General features: G+C 46.7%; 1 protein-coding gene across 1 annotated transcript in view; it reads right to left on the reverse strand.

Annotated features, from left to right (window-relative positions):
* PLEKHA8 (pleckstrin homology domain containing A8) overlaps window positions 1-23,729 on the reverse strand; it is a 353,037-nt gene that overhangs the window by 169,266 nt on the left and 160,042 nt on the right. Inside the window, exons 4-5 of the mRNA XM_069648916.1 lie at window positions 22,933-23,057; window positions 2,863-3,021 (exon numbers count right to left, since the gene is read on the reverse strand). Of these exons, the coding sequence (XP_069505017.1) occupies window positions 2,863-3,021; window positions 22,933-23,057 (284 nt within the window). The remainder of the gene's footprint in view (window positions 1-2,862; window positions 3,022-22,932; window positions 23,058-23,729) is intronic.

The raw sequence follows: 23,729 nt of genomic DNA on the forward strand, positions 1-23,729 counted from the left end.
AAGCTAGGCTTCCTTGGGGTGCCGGACCGTGTAGCCGTGTCGGGGTCATCAGCCTGTACTGGACGAGCAATCTTCCTCTTTCTTTTTGTGGGTGGTGGGCATCCGGAGTGCCCTACGCCGCTCTGGACACTAGAGGCAGGAGCACCGGTGGACTGTGTAGTTGTAGTGTGCGATGGCACACTGACCACATGACTTTCTGCAGGCATTAGCTGAAGTGTGATGATGGCAGGGGGAACCTCAGTCTGATGTACCTGGACCAACACTGTCCTTGCTGGGAAAGTCAGAGCTGGGGTGGACGGAGCTGCAGTTGCCCTGCAGCCTCCCCACCCTGCCTACTCGGGGCAGCAGATGACATGGCTGCCCCTGTACCACGTGGCCTGGTGACACTGGCTTGCGCCGCCACCCGTGGCCTAGACTTGGCAACCTGGAAGTCAGCCTGGGAGTCACCCTGTGCTAGGTCAGGTGCCACAACGGGCCGGTCCAACAAGGGCTGAGCAGGGATGGTGTCATCCACGTTTCCCTCAACCATGGGGGGGGGGGGTGTGTGTCCCTGACTGGTCTTCCACACGTGGGGGGCTAGGGGGGAGTCTGCAAATCCTGGCCACGTCCCCTACCACGCCCACCTCTTGAGGCTCGGCCACCTTTGCCACCCTTACCACTTGCTCGCCTCCCAGCTACGGCACTGATGGAGTTGTGCATATGGGAGTTGCAGTGGACAATTGTCCTGGGCAATTGGGGGTCAAAAGGGTAGGGTACTAGATGGAATTCGTACCCAAGGCTGTATGGAACCCCTGGGGAAAGATGACGGGTCATGCAACGCACAGACACCCCTAAAACAGAAAATGACGTGCACGCGACCCCTCGTAGACCACGTGCGTGGGAAAAGGAACCTGCACTACGCTGTGGCACCCAGAAACACAAAAATGAACGTATGCGTGTCACACGCAGCCTACAATGACCTCTGAAGGGGTACGCTACACACGGGGCAAGCACAGTTGGTAAATACGTGCGCGACTCACCGTCTGCCTGGGAAAAGAGCGTGAAAAATACGCGCGTGTGCGCGTTGGCAACACCCCCGCCAAAAGAAGAATTGTACACTGTCTGAGGAGACAGGACAGAAGGAGAAGTCAACGCTGTTTGAGCAAACAGGTCAAAGAGAAAATCAGAAAAATACTGACAGAGGTAACAGGGAGAACGAACTAGAAACGCTGTGAAGTAAATCGCGTGTGAACCGACAAGAAGTACAGATTTCACCCACTCGCTCTCCACGGGAAGCACGTACAAGGAAATGACGTACTACACGCACCTTTTAAACCACACCGCATGTCCAACGTCACTTCCGCGTATACGCACTGAGGCACTATCCTCCAATTACGCGGGCTGACACTCGGACGTGCAGTTTTTGGTCTTGTAACATTCCCCGGGGACAGGGACACGCCCGCGCGTGTCACGTCACAGACGCGCCTGCGCTGTCAGGGCCTTTGGTCCAATGGAATCAAGTACACAGGCCAATCGCGTGTGGAACTTCTCGCGCACCTCTGAAATACACGCACCCAGGCCAATCGCGTGTGGAACGTCTCGCGCACCTCTGAAATACACGCGCCCAGGCCAATCGCATGTGGAACTTCTCGCGCACACCTCTGAAATACACGCGCCCAGGCCAATCGCGTGTGAAACTTCTCGGGCACACCTCTGAAATACACGCGCCCAGGACAATCGCGTGTGAAACTTCTCGCGCACCTCTGAAATACACACACACACGCTCCCCCAGGCCCGGTCGCGTGTGAAACTTCTCGTGCACCTCTGAAATACACACGCCCAGGCCAATCGCGTGTGGAACTTCTCGCGCACGTCTGAAATACACGCAGACGCTCCCCCAGGCCCGATCGCGTGTGGAACTTCTCGTGCACCTCTGAAATACACACGCCCAGGCCAATCGCGTGTGGGCCATCTCGCGCGTGTAGAACTTTGGCGCACATTTTTTTTCCTGCGCAGGGACGCTACCGCCTGCTTTCGTGTGGCGGACATGTATGGGCCTGTGCGCGTCTTTGGCCATGCGCTATTTTTCCCTATTCGATTACATGAATACGTGTTGTAGGCGAGCGTGTGGGTGTTCTGCGCACTTGCCTCCTGTACTTCCCCCGTGACGCCCACATTTTCACGAGTTGTTCCCCATTCTGCGTGTGACACCCCGTGTTACTCCTACTTTTGTTATGTGCGCCGCGCTATGTGCGAATTCGCTGTGGCCTTATCGCACGGCGTTCGATGACCTGTGCGCCAGCGTGCACCGCGCACTTTTTCAGCGCACATCCCACATTTTGCGCGTGCACGGACTTCCATGAATTGATGTGTGATGTTTTCTGTGTGATAATCGCACTTGCACTGCGAATCGCACGCGTGCGCCGTTTTTTCGGCGCACATCGATTCCATGAATCGGCCTGCAAGTTTCAAACTCCCATTAGCACTTGTTTTGAAAGGGATTGACGTGTGTAAGGGACCAATGTCGACTCTAGTCACATATGGTACACGCCTTAGTCCTAGGGGAAGGAAGTAGCAGGTGTTTCCTGCAGGATACATTCAATTCTACATGATATTTTGGGTGGTTTGCACCCACACACCAGATAATTATCTGATGTCCTCTTTTTCAAGAGACAATCTTTGCAGGGCCTCTAATATCTCACTGCTCCTAGATAGTAGTTCTAAATCAAACATTTTCTTCTTTAATTTCTCTCCTGCAATCCTTCCCATCAAGGCAATATGGATTTAGGTACTTAGATCGACCGCTCTTTAGAGGATTTGTGGCCCGAATCAGATGACAATGATGCAAGATTCAAGGGTTTCATAAATTTATCAACATCTTACCTTCTTTGGTTTCACAATACCGCCAGGGTGGGATTCTGGGGCCGGGGATAAGGTGGCGCCTACGTTGAAGGTGACCTGTGAGATCTGCATACATTCTTCCAGGGTCTCCAGGAATGCATTGCAAGTTGATCTAAGGAGCACACCAGCATCAATTACTTCCTAGAAGAAGGAGAGGTTAATGGCACACCTGGAAAGAAGGACAAACTACATTCTTTACACATTTAGTCATCAAAGGACCAAGTAATCTACAAGAAGACACTAAACCGAAATGAAAAATTAAGCAATCCTGCAGGTAAAGAATATTTAGCAAAAGTAACAGTCAAAACAGGGCTTATAAAATGGATGCTGCTTGCAGCTTGTGCAGTAATCTGTTCAAATTGTTCCAATTCCTAAGTGTTACAGATGCCCTCAAGAACACACCAAGTCTACAAGATGGTTCAAGGGTTTTCATTATAATTCTTCAAGAGGGTCTTGCTAAGGACTGCCACTCTTGCTCATTTTCAGTGGGTCAGGCACTCCCTAACACAGGCTTCCCTAAGCCCCAAGATGTCCACACGAGATCAGTAAATTTAGCTTACTACAGCAGATGGCGTTAAGGCACCCACCTACTCTCTCACATTTCCATTGGGATCACCTCTAGGTGAACCCTAACATGGCCCAGCAATAAAAAGATTATGAAGGGATGTCTTCCACTTGCCCAGGACTGTCTAGCTCTCGCACTCTCAAGTTCCTTTCCCAGATTCCCTTTCCTTCCTCTCCCTCCTCCCTCATCTTACTCCCACCTCTCTCAGTCCCTCTTATGGTCTTCTGCCTACTATTTCCCCTCTCCCCTCTCCTCTCCTCTCCTCTCTGCTACTCTATCCCACAGTAACACTTCTTTCACTCTCCCAATCAATCTCACTGAAACCCCGATAAGATCGCTTTTAGCAATTTTCCTTCATGTGCGACGGAACTGTCCTTCCTCCGCCTGGTCTCTTGGTCCAATTCTTCCTCCTTTGGCCTCACCCGAAAAGCCCACACTGCCATGCTCAGTCTGTCCCCTCTTATCTAACGCATTCCATCTTCATTGGTCCCTCCACATCAGTTGGTTATCCGGGCCAGATATGGCCTTCACTTTGTCCATGGGCCAGGTTACAGGTCTCAGAACATTAAATGGGCTCCAAACCCTACCCTCTTTTTGTACGCGCGTCTGCCAGCTCCCTGTAATGGCAGCCCCCTACAATGAGAGTCCATTTCAAATTTTGTGCCCTGTTTTAAATTGAGTGTTGGAACTGCTGGTCTAGCTCACAAGCCTCTATGCCGATTAGCTGCTTCTGTCCGCCTCTTACGAGAGAGCTATGGTGTAGGGGCAAAGCCTCAAGGATTTCTGGTAGCTGCAGGAAATCAAAAAATAAATATTGGCAAGCATTTTGCTCAGAAGGTGTGGGATAAGAAGACGTGGTACTGGAGAGGTTCAGCAAGGCACAGGTTGAATAGACAGAGACTGGGATCCTCCAACTCCCACACCCTGCCTCTGAGGCAGGGCTGGCTTTAGCAAAAAACCTGGTAGGCCTCCTGGGTCTCTGACATGGTCACATAAGTCAAGAGAAACCCAAGGTGTTTGAATACAGATTGAAATGGGGTGGTGCCTCCCACTATTCTAGCTAGTATGATATTTTTCATTCATGTATGTAGGTCGTATTATTAACACACAGATTACCATTAAGTGGTATCCAAGACCCACTTGTGTCAGGAACCTCTGCTTCAATGCAAAAACCGTTCGCAGGTAACATTTATTTACAAAGATTTCCACTCTGACAACCTTACAGAAAAAGCTCAGGGAAGACCAACTGGCAAATTATTAGAAGCAACAGTGGGAGATAAAGATAATGTCACGCAGAGCATTTTCCTGCAAGAGAAAGTGAACACTGCAAAAAGAGGAGCAAGACCATTGGGGGTGTTTTCACACTTTTCTGCTAGCAAACTATTCACTATATTATGGCACAAACTCTGAAGAGCCTTCTGCAGTAGTTTACGATGGTTTATCTGGAATGCAAGGGACATACGCAATGCTAATTTGTGGGCTCCATCGGCGCATCATAGCACAGCTGCTTGCAGATCGCCATAATGAACCTGAATAAGATGACAGTGCCCTCCCTTCAGCCAACTCACTGCTCACCAATAAAAGAGGATGTTCACTACTTAATCTAGACGCTATTCGCCATCCTTCATGCTGAAATTGGGGAACCAAGAAGGGTAAAGTCGCCAGATGGAGACTATTAAGCAAAACACTTGCTATGGGACAGTATGATCCACATCGAATGAGACCTGGATGTCTTCATTCCAGATAAACTGATCTTTTTTATATTTGTGGATTTTCTAAGGTACAACATACATCCTGCATCGATTGCATTATCTTATGAAGACAGCACTAACCATCAGGATCAAAAATGCATGGACCACAGGACAAAGAAAAGGCGGAGAATAAAAGGTGGAGTGTTGTGCTGAGAGTTCCGGTGCATTGCTCAGTTGTGGCAGTCTATCCTCTGTGTCTATTGCTTTTGGATCCTAGGAGGTGGTCCTGAACACACAAAAGCACTCTACCCCAGCGGAGCGGTGCAGAATGTTATGCAGTGTTCTGGGGCTCAGGAGTGCGACATTTACCCCAACTATGGCCAAACACCCAATGTTGGTCCAACGCACCAGAAGCCAAGCCCGCTCTCATGCTTTCATTGTGGAAATGAAAACAACTGCAACATCAATTCCACAAGTAACAGCGTTTTCAATTTCAAACCGATTAAATGACAACTCTTGACCTGGTCCAGCGAGTAATCCTCATTTATATACCCCCATGAAATCTCCTTCACTTAATGATCGGTCTGTTTTAAAAAATCAAAACAGCTTTGCAGCAAGTACCAAACTTACTGTATCGGTGCGCCAGAGAGCCAAATAGGCCTGCTAACGAGTCCAGTGACAAGCTGCACGAGCAGTTGGCCACTTGTGTAGCATCGCCCCCCAATAACAAAACCACTGGAGTGGCGAATGCACATCGCGTGTTAGCCCTAGCACCATGAGAAATCCTAAATCGAAATCATTGAGCAGCAGTCTTCGAGGGACGCACATACGCCTGATGAGTTGAGAGCTTGAATGCTGTGACTTCCATCTGGCACATTCTCCCACTCTGTCAAACATACTAGAACTGCAGCAGCTGCAATCCCACACGCCACCTATTTGTGCGAGGAAGTCTGCCTCTATAGCATAATGTAGTTTAACAACTGCGATTGAAATTGAACCAATTGAATGGTCTCAAAGAACAGTGTGCTTCGAATGACACTCCGAACCCCCTTGGAAACTACCAAGAAAGCGGAAGGCGCCTCGCTCGCAATAAATCTTGGGATGACCAAGGCTATACTGATCCCCCTTTACCCCCCCCACTTCTAAGTCGCTTACCAGATTGCTTGTTGGAAAATTGCCCAAGCCATCACTGCACCAGTGGACTTTGCTCCAGTTCTGAGGTCAGAGTTTGAAAACCCTGTTCATTTAAAGCCTGCAAATAAATCTAAAGCAGCAACCTTTAATACTGAAACTCCTTGTGCCACCCTCCCTGACAAACTCCGCTCTAGTAAAGATTATCTGACTAATAAAACACATCCGACTACAGCCTTGCTGAGATGTACTCCTTTCACAACCAGTAGAGCCTCACCACCTGATCACGGCCATGGCCATGTGAGGAAGTCTCAAATGTCATACGGCACTCACACCAACTTAATACCCTCAGCCATGCAGTGCTTGGAGCCGGAGGACTCGTATGAGACAGAACTACTAGAATATCCTGGATAAAGTTTTTCAGCAGCAAGCCACCTTGTCTCATGAAAATGCACATCCTGTGACAACATGCTTAACACAAAAAACAAACATTGCAAAATCCTCGAGTTTTAGCTACACCAGAAATCAAACAAAAGCTAATAAAAGATACTGTAATATCTCCTATCTTCACAAACACCAATATGATTGTGGGAGTGCCAACGACACCTGCAGCGATTCTTCAGACAGCAGGTTTGTTGCTCACTCAGACAAGACTGTCTAGAACCAAGGAACCATAATAGCAAAGCGACCTCTCCCTCCTCAGAATACATCATCTGATTTTGAAATCAATTGCAGGCTCATGTCAGCTTTAACAATTTTGCTAGCCCCATTTCTTAAATTGTATGAATCTATGAATGAGAACTACAAAGATCAAGCCACGTTATTGGCAATGACTCGCACCAAACTCATACATATAGAAGCTTTCAAGTCACGTCAGAAAAATTGGATCACGAATCATCTTCTGGCAGTATATTACAAAAACTACTGTGACCATATTGCTTAAATTAGCGCAAGAAAGAGCTGCAAAATAACTTCTTAAATGGGGGATGATACTGCCAAAAGAACTCCCCTTAATCCAGTGTAATCATCATAGACACTTGTCTTTCCACAAGCCAGCTTGCCTCCGAGCTGATCCCTAATGTTTATCAAGGCGAGATTGAGGGTATATAAAGTTCCTCCGAGCTGGACACAACTAAGCATGCGCACCAAGGAAAAATACAAATGTTACATAAACTACCTGTGTCAATAATAAAAAAAAGAGGCAGAGAACCCTGCAGAAAAAATCCTGAAGCCTGCCAGAAAAAGCTGCGTTATCACAGATCTGACAAGTGAAGCCACTAGCACGAATATCATTGAACCCAACTGCTCAGGTTTCACTACCCAATACAGAGACCTAGAAACTAATACTGAAAGATATTCCAGCAAATTCAAGGCAAGCTTGGATTTAACAACCCTGAACTCAGTCGAAACAACAGAACAACCACAACACCGTAATCATGATGGATGACAGGCTCTGCGATTTGGAAGAAACCTCGGTTTACAAAGAAGCGGGGGAAATAACTTCAGTAGTTGTCCCACTAATCGCACCAAAACCCACTACAGCTCTTCTAAGCACACAACCAAAAAATGTCTCAATGGCTCAAAGTGAGAATTGTCCGATATTAGCTGACTCTGCAGAGCAAAAGCAACAAGGGAAAGTTCTGAACTTGGCCCAGATCAACAGCCCCATAGACAATGGAAGAGCAATAGTAGGGTGTGATAAACCAGTGGCATCGTCCTCATAGGCCGCAATCTACCTGAAACCCCTATCGATTACAAAAGACAGGACCATTCAATATAGGACCGCCTGACCATACTGTCACCTCAGCCGATAGCCATAATCTCAGGACATTGGTTGAAATTGAAACATCGGTGACTGAGGAAAGACATGCATTTCTTAATGTAATAGCATTTCTGATGATTGTATCTGCTTAGATTCACATGTGCATATAGTCCGACATTGCATTTTTTACCGAGGATCGAAAGGGGACGTCAACATGAGCGTGCCTGTAATGCTATCCCTAACATGACATGTAGTGTACCCAAAATCCCACACGCGTCGATGTCCCTCTGATTGTGGGTATTCTGCCGTGAGGGAGCTTTACGACCATCGTGAGCGAGTACAAAGAGGTGTGAGAGGTCTATGTTCCTTCTACTCCAAGAGGGGAATAAGGGTGAGCACATGTGAATCTAAGCAGATACAATCATCAGAAATGCTATTACGGTTAGCAATGCATGTCCTCTGATGCTTGTAAATCTGCTTAGAATCGCATGCTGTGCATAGACTAGCGAGCAGTACCCAGAGTGGTGGTAGGATGTGTGAAGGAACAGTAGCAAAGAGGCGTCTTAGCACTGCTTGTCCCACCTGATAATCAGACCTAGAGTGAGTATCCAGGCAGCAGTGTTGTGCAAAGGTGTGCACAGAACTCCAGGTTGCAGCTTTACAGTTGGACTCCAGAGGAACATTTGCAATGAATGCTATGGAAGCCCCCGTTTCCTGAGTAGAGTGTGCTCTGGGCTTGAAGGGCAGATCTCTCTTGGCAAGAGTGGAGCAATGTGTGATGCAGTTTACGGTCCACCTTGAGATAGCGGATTTAGAGACAGGGTCCCCTTCTCTGCCAGCTGCCACTGAAACGAAGAACTGGTTTCTTTTCCTTACTGGTCTGGTCTTTTGCAGGTAATAGATTACTGCACTCGTCACATCCAGTGTGTGGAGGCTTCTTTCTGCCACGTTAGTGGGGTTCTGGAAAAAGGTGCGTGGTTCTATTGACTGGTTCACATGGAACTTTGAGATAAATGTAGGCGCAAACCATGGGGGAGTGCGCAGAACCACCTTATCTTTGTGAATCGTGAGGAACGGGTCTGGAACTGAACGGGCCTGCAGTTCACCAACTCTCCTTATTGATGTGACTGCCACCAAGAAGGCGGTATTGTAAGTGAGTGCTTTAAGGGTAGCCTTATGCATAGGTTGAAAGGGAGGCCCCATTAACCTGGTCAGTACAGTGCACAAAATCTTCTGGGATGTGGTGTGGTGTGGTATGAAAGCGCAGCTAAGTCGTCTTTTAAGGAATTGAAGACCAGCCCTGAATCTAATAGGTGAGTTAGGTACAGGATAATGTGTTGGAAAGCATTCAATACGATTAATGCTCTTGGCATTGCACCAGATGACAAAGTGTTTCAATTTATTCGAGTAGCAATGTCTGGTGTTGGGTTTTTCGTGCCTCCAAGCATGTCCATGCATTTTTGAGGGAGATGGAGGTGTCTGAACTCCATGACCTCAGGAGCTAGGCTGCCAAGTTCAGTGTTTGCAGGCATGGATGAAGTGTTTTCCCTCCTGTCCTGTGACAGCATGCTGTACGGGCATGGAAGCTTCCTCGCAGGGGAGACTGACCTTGCCATCAGATGAGACCCCCAGGGTTGGCAGGCCCACATCAGGGCCACCAGAATCATCGTGACTGGAGCATCTTATGCACTATCTTGTTTAGTCATGGAGTTGGTGGAAAAACGTAAACAAATTTCCCTGACCATGTTAGCCAGAGTCTGTTCCCCTTGGAGCAGTTCTGTGGGTATCTGGAGGCGTAATCTGGGTATTGTGCATTCTACAGAGTCGTGAACAAGTTGATCTCTGGGAAGCGCCAGTCTGCGAAGACGTTGAGAACAATGTCTTCGTGCAAATGCCACTCGTACTTTACGGGTAGTGGGACGTCTCTGCTGAGCACGTCTGCCAGAAGATTGAGTTCCCCTGGAACGTGCCGACACAGGAGTAATCTTTTGTTTGAAAGCCCATTTCTATATGTTCTGAGACAGTTTGGATAGCCCGGGAGACAGTTTGGATAGCCTGGGAGAGTATGTGCCCCCTTCTTTGTTCATGTGATAACTGGGTGTAATACAGTCCATGAGGACTGGGACTGTTGTCCCTGGAGGTGTGTTTGAAAGGCCTTTAGGGATTTGAATATTGCTAGCAGTTCCAACAAGTTTATGTGATTGGTAGCTACAGCTGGGGACCAAACGCTGTGCACCATCAGATGAAGGCGGTGAGGCCCCCCCCCCCCCACCCAGTCAGAGATGAGTCTGTGGTGAGAGTGGCTACTACTGTGGGGGCGGGAAGGCCTTACCTTGCAAGAGATTTTCCCTTGACCACCACTACGGACACAGAACGAGGGCTGTCGAGATAACCACTAGATCGTCCCATTATCCGCTGGCCCAGACACCATATCGGCTCGAGAGCCACTCTTGCATGAGATGCATGCGCAGCCGCATGTGTGGGACTAGATAAATGCAGGAGGCCATCAACCCTAACAGTTGCATTGCTTTGCGTAGGGTCACCTCTTGATTGGCTACATAGTGAGGGATCTGGAAAAGCATGTTTCGGACCCTCTCGTTGGAGGGAAAGACTAGCCCGTCTTTTGTACAAATTAGAGCCCCCCAGAACTGTTTGACTTAACTGGGGTATAGGCTGGACTTTTTCTCGTTGATCGAGAACCCCAGACTGAAGACATGGTCGACTGTCCTTTGGGTATTTGATAGGCATGTTCTGTACGAATCCCCTTTTATTAGCCAGTCGTCGGGGGAGGGATAGACTGGAATGGACTGCCTGCGCAGGTGAGCAGCTACTACCACCAGTACTTTCGTAAACACCGTTGGGGCTGAGGAAATGCCGAAGGGAAGGACAGTGAACTGATAGTGTTTATCCTCTATCATGAAGGTTAGGTACTTTCTGTGCGCTGGCAACATTGAAATATGAAAGTATGCATCTTTCATATCCAATGCTGCCATGTAACCCCCCCAGCATCAATAGTGGGATTACTTCCTGCAATGTTGTCATTCTGAACATTTGTGGTGTGACAAATTTGTTTGCTGGGTGCAATTCTAGCACAGGGCACATGGTGAGATCCTTTGTGGGTACAAAGAAGTACACTGAATAAATACCCTTGCTTACCTGATGAATGAGGATGACTTCTATGGTGCCCTTTTCCTGAAGGATCCGCACCTCTTCCAACAGAATCCACAGATGAGCTGGCGATAGGCGTCTTGTTTTTAGAAGAAGGCATCGAGGTGGCCAGTAGAACTCGATACAATAACCGTGGGCGGCAGTCTTGAGCAACCAGTGGTTTGAGGTGGCCCCCCCTCCCATGCGTGAAGGTAAGATGTTGAACGTCCCCCGACCGGAGAGGCATGGGAGGGTACCCAGGACTAGCGAGTCATTTCTGAGCGGAGGTCGGGGAGCCTCTAGGGATGGAGTTTCTGCCCCTGCCTTTGCCTCTTCGCTGGCCCCTCTGCTGGTATTGGTTGTTGCCTGCTGAGCCTTGTCCGGAGGACCATGTACCTCCTGTGCCATACTGGTTGTGTGCCAAAAGGGGAAAAAGACCGGCGTGAGTTTCCTCCCGTTGTTGATACCGTCGAACCGTGATTTCATTAAGAGACTTGTGAGGCTTGTGCTATTTTTTTCGCCATTTCTAAGGCATCGCCTACAGCCCTGCCAACCAAATTCCTGTCTTCTGCCGGTTTATTAAAGGGGCCTTGGTCTATTTCTTAAATCCCTTTTAAGCCAGGCATGCCTCTTGAGAAGGGTACTTTGGGCTAGAGCGCGCCCCACTGTCTCTGCTGCATCTAACCTATTCTTTAGGATGTTGTGTGTCACCAGTTTCCCTTCCAAGACAATTGCCAGTAGGCGTGATAGTACCGGTTCCTGGAGTTCTTGGAGGCCTTCCTGAAATAGGTTACACTGCACATCACTGTAGCTGGCAAGAAAGGTAGTATTGTTAGCAATTCTTGTCAAAAATGCTGCTAAGTGGTGATGCATTTGCCAAGGGCGTACAATTTCTTGCAATCCATGTAGGGGGGCGTTTCTGAAGTAGGCAATAGCACCACGGGCCTCTTTCCGGTGGTAGTGACGACCAGGGATACTGGAGTGGCATGCCCTCGGATGTACAAACGGGTCAGAAGGAGAGGGTCGAAATAGTTTTTCAACTCGAGGGTTGACCACCCTTGCAAGTGAAGTGGATAGCAAAGAAGGTGCAAGGCCCTTCTTGATGGAATTTAGCAATAGTATTGCCTGACTTGTAGGGGGATTCTCCTTCAGCATGTCTTCTACAAAGTCAGTGTTCTTGTACAGCTTCCTGCATGGAAATTTGGAAATGGTCCGCAGCCCTTTTCAGGAGTGCATTAAAAGCCATATGATCATCAATAGGCTAAACTTGCCTCTGTTGAGGCGAGGAGGGTGGATCCAGACAAATGCCGTCTGGGTCAGGGGTTGGAGTGGGGGGGGGGGGGGAGGGAACGCCAAGGTGCTTCTTCCACAGGCTGATCTTGACCTCAATCTGGGCCCTGGTCCGGAGTGTCCTGGCCAAATGGGTTGTCTTCCTGACCATAGGGATTGTTTTTTTTAGAGGAGACATCTTTATGCGTGGAATGCCAGGACGCATGCCGAGACGACGGATGCAGGGAGGCCGACCGATCGGGAGGACCAGTAGGCTTTGTCGAAACTTCAGACCTGTTGGTGTCTGCTGCTTCCTCAACGTATCGGTCGAGTGAGTGGAAGGAGGGGGCACTTGAGACCCCCCCCCCTCATTTATTCCGACGCTTCCCGGGTGAGCCCAGCAACGGCTGGTTCGGGTCCAGGGCCCCGGCCCTGAGGCACTCGTGCGGGAACACCTTCGGGAACCATAACCCTGTTTCGTACGGGAATATCTTTGGGTGCTGTAATCCCCCTGCACACACCCGTGTGTAGCAAAACCAGGGGCGACTAAGACTCCATTTTGAAAACCACAGACTCCATTTGCAATAATGAATGGCTAACAAAGTTTTATTCCTCCCTGCAGCCAGCCGCAGCAAGCGTACACAGTAAGCGAGACTCTTCCCCCCCCCCACCTCCTCCCCTCTGCCGTCCACACCACTACTCGGTTCCCATGAGAAGGCTGGCTGCAAGAATGCAACAAAATCCACACTGTTTCACTTGCTGTCCGACTCCCTTCACTGACCCAGATGCAATCCAGAACAAGGGCCAGATCAAGTGCCATCTGTCTCTATAAACCTGCCCCGCACCCCACAGACCCTAGCCATAAAAACAATCGCTGTACACTCTAGGGCAAAGTCAAAACTTAAGAACCTTAAACCACTAGACCTGTCTTTCCTCTGACATGAAAAAAAGAAAGCATACCCTCTCTTCTTGTACGAAATTATATAAACCTGCAGAAAAGGGGAAAATGTATCTAAGATAGGATGTCAGAAGACCAGCAAAGGATGCCCAGCTGAACATTTGACAGTCATCACCATGTCATCTCGTCACATGCCCATGGACCAACCAACCACCACCGGCTGTATAGCACCTATAGGTGCCTTCCGTTAGTGTCCAATCCCGATTGACTCTGTGCCCCTTAGGCCTTCCCTATGTTCGATGACGATAAAACTGTATAAAAGTAATTTGTAACATGTTTTCTGCAGAGAGCTCTCGGCGTGAGCGGAGTAGATTCTGTTTGCCCTAACTTTAGATAAAAAGCCTTTAACCGCACTCTCACTTGGTCTTGGCCTTATTTCCTCCTGGGATGTACCTTAATTGACTCTGTTGGGTGATTTGCCAGCAGGGTTAGGGGCCTCTCACCTTCAGGAGCTTGTAGGGTTGTGCGTTTGTCCAATGTGGTGCGGGTGTGCCCCTGTTGCCGGGGTGTGATCTCCCATAGCGGTACCGGTGGCCTGCCTGTCAGGGCACGGGATGGGCAACTCGGAACCGGACAGTTTGGCGGAAAGGTCTACAGCCTTCACATCAGAGCCATGGCTGCCACTCAAATCCTTGTCACTCGAGGAGCCTGCGCTGATGGGGGAACCACTCGGCCTGCATAGCGTAGGGCATGCACCGTTTCGTCAGACTATCTTTTAGCGTCTTTAGATGAAAGTTGGCAAGACGTGCAGGATCACTAGTTGTGATCACGAGGCAGACACTTGTTACACCTACGATGAGTATCCTTCCACAGGTATTTTCCATTACAGGATAGACACAACTTAAATTGAGTTCTCTCCATAGCAGAGATAAATGGCGGCAGCCCAATAAGGAGGGAAAAGAGGGGAAAAGGAAATGCATTCTTAGAGAATCAAACCCTGGGGCCCCACTCGCTCTACTGTATAGGCCTGGCCAGAGGGCCAAAGCCAGGTGGTCGCCACCATCGACCGATGCACCAGTCGCCGAAAGCAGTAGACTTCTTTGGTGTAGGGTCCACGAAGCAGACGTCGAGGATGAATGTCGAAGAGTGGACGACCAACAGTTGTGTGACAAAGGAAGTATGAATTTACAATAAATCTCTTTGGAGCTTTGCATATAGCGACCAACTAGTGGACGGAAAAAAACAATCTGAGGGACCTTGATGCGTGAGGGATTTTGGGTACACTACACGTCACATTAGGGATAGTGTTTCAGACACGCCCATATCGACATCCTCTTTCGATCCTCGAAAGAAAGATGCAATACTCTGCGATTACCATTAGATGTCGGACTATATGCACAGCATGTGATATTAAGCAGATTCACAAGCATCAGAAGTGTTGGTTCTCTAACTCATCCTGTTCGAGCAGCTCACAGGTTAAAACTCTGCTAAATATCCTGTGAGAAAGATGCGCATACTACTGGAAAGATTGTTAGTTGACGATGGTCTAATGCTGAATCGATCTGATGTGTTTAGATTTTTTCAGCACATACAAAGACTCCAAGACCTAGAATTCAGCGATATTACTGCTATTGATTTCCCAGTGCCTAATCGCTTTGATTGCGCTCCCCTTCATATTAACTCTAAGATTGTTTGTTCACTATTATTAGAAGCAGCTGAGCTCCTTTGGCCCTTGGGGTTCAATCGAAAAGAACTAAGATCAGACACCCTAGACTTAAACGGACTAACAGCACTCCTGCTGTGGTAGATGGCTATTCAGTATTTTTATTCCAGCAAGAGACCCACCTCTGGCCTAATGACACTAGTAAATCCCGGAAACGACCTACAGGTTCTCCAACAGAAAAACATTGAACATATGCAGATTACACTAAACCAATGAACAATGTCAAGTTGAAATCTACCTGTCTGGTTGTTTTAAACCTATATTGGAATCACGTCAGATGGATGAAGGAATGAGTCAGACAAAGTTATGTCGGCAATTGACAATATCATGATAGAATATGATGAACCAATGATAATGCTATGTGGAGATCTCAACTTAAACTGCATCGGTGTAACACTGTACAACCTAAGAACTCTAGTTGAAGAAAAAATATTAAACGGAGCCCCAATGCCAAAAAATTGAAGCGCGAAATGGAAGTGTGTAACTTCCACCTTTTAAATGACCACGTTAGTGGCGACATCCCTGCTTCCTCAACCTGGAAGCGAGCTAAGCAAACCTCAATACTCGATTATGCCTTTGTATCATCCAACTTACTACCACTGGTGAAATCCTTAGCCGTGATTGGTATGTCTCAAACTGACCATGACTTGGTCAGCGTCACCCTTTGCCTACCAACTAGCAACACATGACATATGGAATCATAAGGTAACAGCAGGCCCAGACAGAAACAGAGTTCAGTGTTTGCCCCAAGATATTCAACAAATGAAAATTGACTATTAACGAGCACTTGCTGAAAACACCATAGACCAGTAGGCTTCATAGAAACTTCAGACCTGTTGGAGTCTGCCGCTTCCTCAACGTATCAGTCGAGGGAGTGAGTGGAAGGAGGAGGCACTTGAAACCCCCCTCCTTTATTCCGACACATTGCTGTTCAGGGACTGTGGCACATAACACTTGTAGTCGAAAAATTCAATTGAAGCCTAAACACATATGACGCTGAAGTAGTACAAATAAAACCACATCTACATCAGGACCTGAAACAATACAAGGCTGGCCGAATGACAAACCGTAAACACCATACAAAATGAAAAGAAAAAAAAAACAGCATACAAACTGGCTACTGAACCCTAAAGGCATACTGCTCTAGCGTGATGCTGAACATATGCTAAAGAGTCTAACAGCAAATGATTCAAGAAGCCTATGGTTGCTGTTGAACGAATCAGATGGGGAACAGCCTGCCCTTCAAAGTTACCAAGTACATACGTAGAGTTTCCAAAAACTGCTAAACAAATTACTTTGCCCAAAAAAAATGAAAAAAATTCAATTTCATTTTTTGAGTACCATAAGATATCTCCTGTTCTATTCATACCTTTGTAGTTAAAGTAAACAGTCAACCGGAATGAAAGAAAAAAAAAAAAGAAAGAATCTTAAACTATTTTTATTTTTAGTAAAAAAGTTAAACTGGAAAAAGCTTGTTCTTAAGTGTATGGTATAAATGCTTGAAAGACAACAGGTAGTTTATAAAAAAAACACAATGTTGAAACCAGAACAGTATATAAAGCAATAAAAATCACAAAAGATTATTCTTACTGGAGATAAGAGTGATTTTTTCTGAAGCTGTCTGTAGTAAACAGGAAACATTACTCTTATGGCACATTATTCAGTCTTCCGAAATGTAAGGCGTTACCCCAAAAAACAATCCACTACAACACCACCTTGGTCCATAAATTTAGAGACGAAATCGACGACCTAATTTGAAAATCAAGCGACTCGCGGGCACCGGGCCCTGATGGCTTATCTAATGCAATGCTGAGAAAAACTCCAAATGAATGGGCCGAGTTCAGCATGACCCTCTTTAAAGAGCTAACTACAAAACAAATCCCATAATCTTGGACAACCACAATTATAATACCCATCTTCAAAAAAGGCGATAGGGCATACCCAAAAACTATCGACCGATCGTCTTATTGCAAGTCCTTTGCAAACTGTTTGCCACCCTGATTTTACATAAACTAAAAGAATGGATGAAGAAATCAGATCATTTTGATCAGAGGCAAACAGGTTTTGTCAAAGGGGTCTGCTGCTCCTTAAACTTATTCATCTTAAATATTCTCAAACTAAGAGCTTTTAGAGAAAGGTTAAAAATGTACAGGCCAACTGTGGACCTGACACGCGTTCAATAGCATTTACAGAACTGCTATGGCAGAAAATTACATGGGGTTGCCGCCCCTTTTCCCCCTACTTCCCCCCCCCGACATTCCAGAACCAAAAAAGCCCTCTACATGGTTACCACAATACGCATGAGGCTAAATCATTCAGGGCTACTAACAAAACAAATTCCAACGTTCAGGCATTAAAACAGGGATGTCCTTTAGTGACCGAGTTATTTAATCTCTTCATCTCAGATATAAAAGACACGTCATCTGATGAATCATTCCAACCTAATTTTGAAAAGTCTGCAGTGGGGTGGATGTTATACACAGATGACCTTGTCATTCTGGATCAAACAACTACTGGCTTACAGAAGAAACTAGATAAATGACACACCTATATCAAGCCAATTCACTGAAGATTAATGTCTGCTGTCCTGGTTTTCCAGAAACTAAACGGGATGCGAAAAAAAAAATGTTTCCACTCGCGGTTTGGAACCAAAGAACTAAGCCAATTTACCAACATGAGATATCTTGGTGTAGTCATTAATTGGAGCGTGATTGATGCGCCGCGAATATGGGAATTAAATTAGACACCAAAAATCTAGCTACACAGGGCTCCATCATACACAAGAAATTCGAAAATGTTCACTACTGCCAACAGTGAAAACTTATAAACAAAAAGTAATTCCTGTATTAACGTCCGGCGCAGAAGCCTCCCTGTGTCTCCTGTGGAAGACATGGAGTACCTTGGAAGGCTTATTGTGGCGAAAAATACTCCCATCCTGCGTTCCTTCGTCGATCATAAGATAGGAATTGGGCCCAACCTCTATATATGCAGCAGTAGTCTGGAAATCTTTGTTCTTGCTCAGAAAGTTGATAATGAAAAAAAAAAAACAACCAATCCGATTTCATATACTTGACTTAAAAAACCTTGCCACCCAAGATTGGGTATTTAACCAATGGGTAGAGGAATACGTGCGGAAGTGAATATAGAAATGGAACTCTTACTTACCAACTCTGATGCAGCAAAAAAGAAAATATTGCTCTGGGACTGGATAAAAACATAAGAATTCAAAATACACATTTCATGATGATATAATAAATGAAATTAAGGCAAGGCAAGGAATAGCCTTCCCAAATACTTAACTAAATTTCCAAGGGCATACCATCGAAATGTACTACTGCGCGTTAGACTGAAGATTCTTCCGACCAACAAAGTCCTCACCATAAGAAAAGAGGGCATTGGTGATTCCGATACTTGCAGATTACGTAGACTCCAGAAAGAGACATTAATGCATCTAGTTCTCTTCGGCCGTATGCTCAAAGATCAAAGAACTATGTTCCTCGGCCCCCTTGCAAATGAGCTAAATGTCCCTGATGCTGAAGTTTGGTGGCTTCAGCTGTGCCGACGGGCCAACCTTAAATTGAGCTTTGCACTAACATTTGCACGTTAACTGCTTAATGAATTTTGCAAAGCCTGAGGACTAGTCAACAATTTAAACCACAAAAGTCAATTTGCCTTCTCTTTTTCTTAAATGTTAACATTGTATTCCAATATATTGTATTTTTATTGTAAATAGTCCTTTTGTATGAAATGGTAAGTATTTGGTTTGTAATAAACCAAATGCCAAATAAAAAAATAAAACAAATAGGAATAGGGAGCATCGGGTCATAGTCCTCAGCAGATCTGTGGTCAGGGGCAGAAGGAGCGGCTGCTTCAGGCTCATGCCAGACAGTAGTTGGTGACTTAGGCAGGCTGCTGGCTGGGTGCTTGAAAGAGGAGCAGGAGCTATGCAGACATAAATCTATAGGGTCCTGTCGGATCCTGATTGAAGTCTTGCAAGATAACTGTGTTGCAATTAAATGCTAGGAAATTCAAGGCCAGCTCAGAGAAATCAAGCAGTAGGAAAAAAGATTACGATAGCTAGAAGTCACTGCAAGGAGGCGCACGCCACCTAGACATCAATAACTTGATTTATACATTTGATGTTTAAATCTCTAATTGAAAGTCATAAAGATGGTCTAGGCAACCATTGAATTGTGTTGTCCTGGGTATAATGAGAGCGACCTCCAATAAGTGTGCCATACCTACTTCACCTGGGGAGGGAGCTTAGGCTGTGCCTCCAAAATCTGGGAGAAAATAAACCTAAACTAAATGGTTGCTGGGCATAGCCTTCAAGAGACCATGAGAACAGAGGGTGGAGTTGGAAGTGGTACTAGGGCCTGACAAGAACTTAGAAAACTTGGGCAACAGTGACAGACACAGATACAACAAGCATGTAAGGGGGCTGAACCCCCTCTTTCACTCAGCGTCCTGCCCACACTCCCATCTGCTACACCACAATTGTTTTGACTCACGCACTCATTTTCCTAATCAACACATTCACATGCAGAGCCCTCAACAGAATCTCTTTAAGGGGGGAGAGCGTATGAAAAGGCTTTCTCTAGGCCAGAATGGCTACAAAGCATGCAGGCACTATTTAAAAGTACCCTTTTACTACAGAACTGCCTGGGCCCCGGTTACTCTCACAGGGATAATTGGGGACACCTTGGCAGTAGTCACCACTGTTGCGGTAAATGTTGGTAGACCAACTGGCTGCAAACATAAGACTAGCATCTGTGACTAATCGAGGGAATTCGTCCCTTCTCCCCAGGGGGGAGCCCCCTCCTGTGAGGCTGGGGAGGTAGGCCTGCTCAGCAATGCTCTCGCTAGGGGTAGAGGCAAGTGGGACCTCACCGGGAGATAGATCCCCTTAGGGGGCAAGGCCTCCAGTTCCCGTGAGGAACACCAAACCATGTCACATGATGGCATAGATGGGACCATCTAATATCCAAAGTAATTAGAAGTCCAAGACATGGCTGAAGAGAAAGCTATTTTATGCCATCACCAGGAAGAAAACGAAAATGTCTCTAAATAGAAATCTCCAATCAGCTGGGAAGAGGAGGTTTGAGAGTGTACAGGCCGAACAAAACTGAGAAGAGGAACGTATACACATGCAGGGATGGGTCCCTTGGAGCATAAGAGCGGAGCTGGATAGAGTCGCGGAGCCCGCAATGTTCAGGAGTGCTCTGAACATGGAAAACAAACGCTGGAAACCCAGCGTGTGCAGAAACCGAGAAGCAGAGGTGAGTGGAGCCCAAAGTGGGATGGTGACTTGACCACGATAACATTGTGGTGGGTACGCTTCCGATCTAACATTGCAGACACCATACCAGTCAGGAATTGGCAAATGCTCACGTCTCCCCTCAGGATACCAAGATGCCAAGGGAGCGAGTGAAACGCAAAGAGAAGACGCCGATGAAAGAGAGCCAACAGAGAAACCAAGCAAAGGAGAAGATTGCATGGCTGTACAGGCCCCAGTGACATTCCCCAGACAGAGTAAAGGTAATGGAGAGAACGAGAGAACCGGGAGAGAGAGCATGGCTCATTAAGTAAGCATAGAGATTTGTCTCAGTACCATTGACGAAGTTGTGAAACTAAATCTGATAAACTTGAACAGTGTTATGTGGCGGAGCTTCCCTCACAACCACACTGACTAAAGGGAGTTTATTTGAAAACATAATTGTCAGAATGGCTGCTACTGTTATAGATTCTTTGGGGTCTAGGAGATTGGGGATGGTTACCGCTAAGGCCATTCCTTTCCTCGCACAACTTTCCCAAGTCTGGGACCCACCTCCAGGCCCCAGACATCCCTACCGGGACGTTAGTCACTACCGATCGGTAACACTTATCTGTTCTTCCAACTATGACTATAGGTATTTTCCCTAAAATGCTGGCTACCCGCCTCCCTAGGTAACTTCTAACTTTTCCTCTCCTATCATTGGTTAGTCTCTCCGGGATTAGGGAATGGTGCCTTCTTTCACCCAGCGTGTCACACACTCCTTTCACAACCTCTCACACTATACCCTTTCCTGTACTGATCCCTTAATCTATTCTCCTCCCACCACATTACTGTCCCTCCAATCTCACTCAGCCTTTCAACCTCCACCCTTTGATCTTGCTTCCTTTTCCACTCCTATGGTTTACGGGTGCATGTACTTCCAACTATTCCGTCTTCCGCTCACTCTACTTGCCCGCTTCTTGCTATTCCCTTCGTTATAATTTTCATCTCACTTATGCCAATAGCTCCTCCTACTCTCCCACTCACTGTTGCTCTTCCTGCTCTGCTACTGTCCCCATTTCCCTGCTACCTCTCCATTACCTTTACTGCTCCAAGGCACTCAGGGATATGGTGCCCTGCACACCCCTGTGTTACAGCCTACTCTTCTACCACTTGTATTCTTCCCTCGCCTACTCCTGCCAACTACTACCTTTACTCCCAACAACTACTACTACATCTGCTCCTACTTCTATCCAACTCCACCACTACTAGTGGATCTCAGACTCGCTTTCTCTCACACAAACATTCCATAGACCTCCTTAACAATAGCCTCTGCACTCCAGTCACTCACCTCCTCTGGTCTCTTCGACGCCGTCCTCCATCTCCTGTCCTCACCCAACTAACCCACACACAACCTTAAACACCCCACCCCTCCCAGGATTGGCCACTCACCTTGTCCAATCACTTACCTGGTTCAAGGAGGATTGGCAGGGGGAGGGTTTAGGGAGGCTTCAAAAAGGGCTTGTAAGTGCCACCCTTCTCTGGCAAGGAAAGTGAAAGAGTGAGGATCTGGAGCCCCCGTTTCTTTACACCTTCTAGTGGGCCTTTTCAATCTTAATATCTCTGGTGAGCTGGTGGGAGCCTCATAAAACAGGCCTCTTTTCCTGAATGAGGTGTAGATTTCTGGAGACTTTGCTATGCCGCTTTCTCGCGTGGCCAGTGTTATACTGCCGGCTGTGTGCTGAGAGGCAGTGCAATCTGCTGCTATGGGGTAGCTTCCTTCGGCTGCCTCCTGCTGCAGTTTCACCCAGTCAGTGTTCGCCATCATCATATATAAGGTGGGAATGGGAGGGTCTGTACACACTCGCACAAGCACCAGGGAAAGTTTGGGGTGGATTCCATCCCTTCCCTGACACGGCCTGCAAACAGGCCTGGTCTCGCTTACTATTAGAAGGAGGATCATAAATAATCCTGAGAGAGGGACAATGGAACATGGGTGACACTATCCTACGAAGAGGGGAAACATGCAAAGGATTTTTCATTTGGGAGAGTTGCTATCACTTTGTAATATCATAATTGGACCAATTGTTATCCCATACCTTAAAATAATGGACTCACCATGCTTCTGTAACCTATGTGTTTGTATTGCATTGCACATTATTTCTTCGAATGCTGTTTTCTGCTTGGTGGAATTTCATATGCTCCATTTACCATATTGAAAAATGTCATGCCTTTTCCTCTAATACCTTACACAAGTTTGATAAAACATTGAATCCTTTTATTGCTTACCTCAACAATGTTGAATAATATTACTATGACTTTCTTGCCATCATGCATCCCTCTTCATCTATCCTACTGTGTCTGTCCAGTTTGTCAGTTTGTCCAACTTACATATTGATACATGACCTCTTAATTATCTTGATTTCTTTTTTGATATTAGAAATGATGAACTCAAGATTAATTCTATAGCTGTATAAGCGATATAGGTTATGTATCCTCATGCTATATTTACATTGTTCTTGCAATTTACTGATCAAACATGTATTAAACAGAAAAAAAAAAGAAATTGGGTCTCCTGGCTCAATAGGCATTTCGAGGATCAACAGAATTACCTGAGAATCTGCCCCCATGGCAGCAGCCGACGCTTTGGCTTTGCTCAACTGCTGAATGAGTAAGTCGCAGTGCAGCCGCAGTTCAGCCATTTTCACCTTCAAAGCCTTCACGTGGTCGCTCAACTCTGGAAAATATGAAACAAATTCCCAGCATGGTCATTTAACCACATGTAGTAGAAGGCGCACTCGCCGAGTGGGAAACAAAGGTCTGGAAGCTCAGCAGAGAAGAACACATTCCATATGCTTAGACTTCGCCATTGCCCACCCTGTGCGCCCTTCTGGCGCATCAGTGTACCCGTCCCCAGCTGCTCTTCGCAAGTTCCCTTGGCTGACAGCATAATCAGTTTCTATGGTCAGTACCAAGCGCCCCTCTTCCGGTAGTGAGGAGGTCTGTATGTCCATTATGCTCTTATATCCAGCCAAACACCCATGGGCCTTAAGGCGCTCGTTATGATGTGCAACAGACAATCATCTCTTGCTGTCGGTGTACACGTGCCTACGGTTAATGACAGCACTGCTTTCAGGGTCCCTGCATCTCTTTCCATACTGAAGTCCCCAGACCCCAGTGTCTATGCACCCGAGGTCTGCTCTGTTGCTACCAACGCCAATGTAAGGTACCCTACCAGCAGAGACGCATTAGAATAATATTTAAATAAAATAACAAGAGGAATAGGAAAAGAATACCCTCAACATGCAGGCATTATGTAACACTGAAGTCTTTCTGAAAAAGTTGACAGTCCAGAATGGAACCAACAGTTAAGAGTTCGCTGCATACTTCGTACAGCACATAATTGTGA

The sequence above is a fragment of the Ambystoma mexicanum genome, chromosome 2q (genome assembly GCF_040938575.1).
Source record: "Ambystoma mexicanum isolate Mex_15411 chromosome 2q, UKY_AmexF1_1, whole genome shotgun sequence".
Lineage (NCBI taxonomy): Eukaryota > Metazoa > Chordata > Amphibia > Caudata > Ambystomatidae > Ambystoma > Ambystoma mexicanum.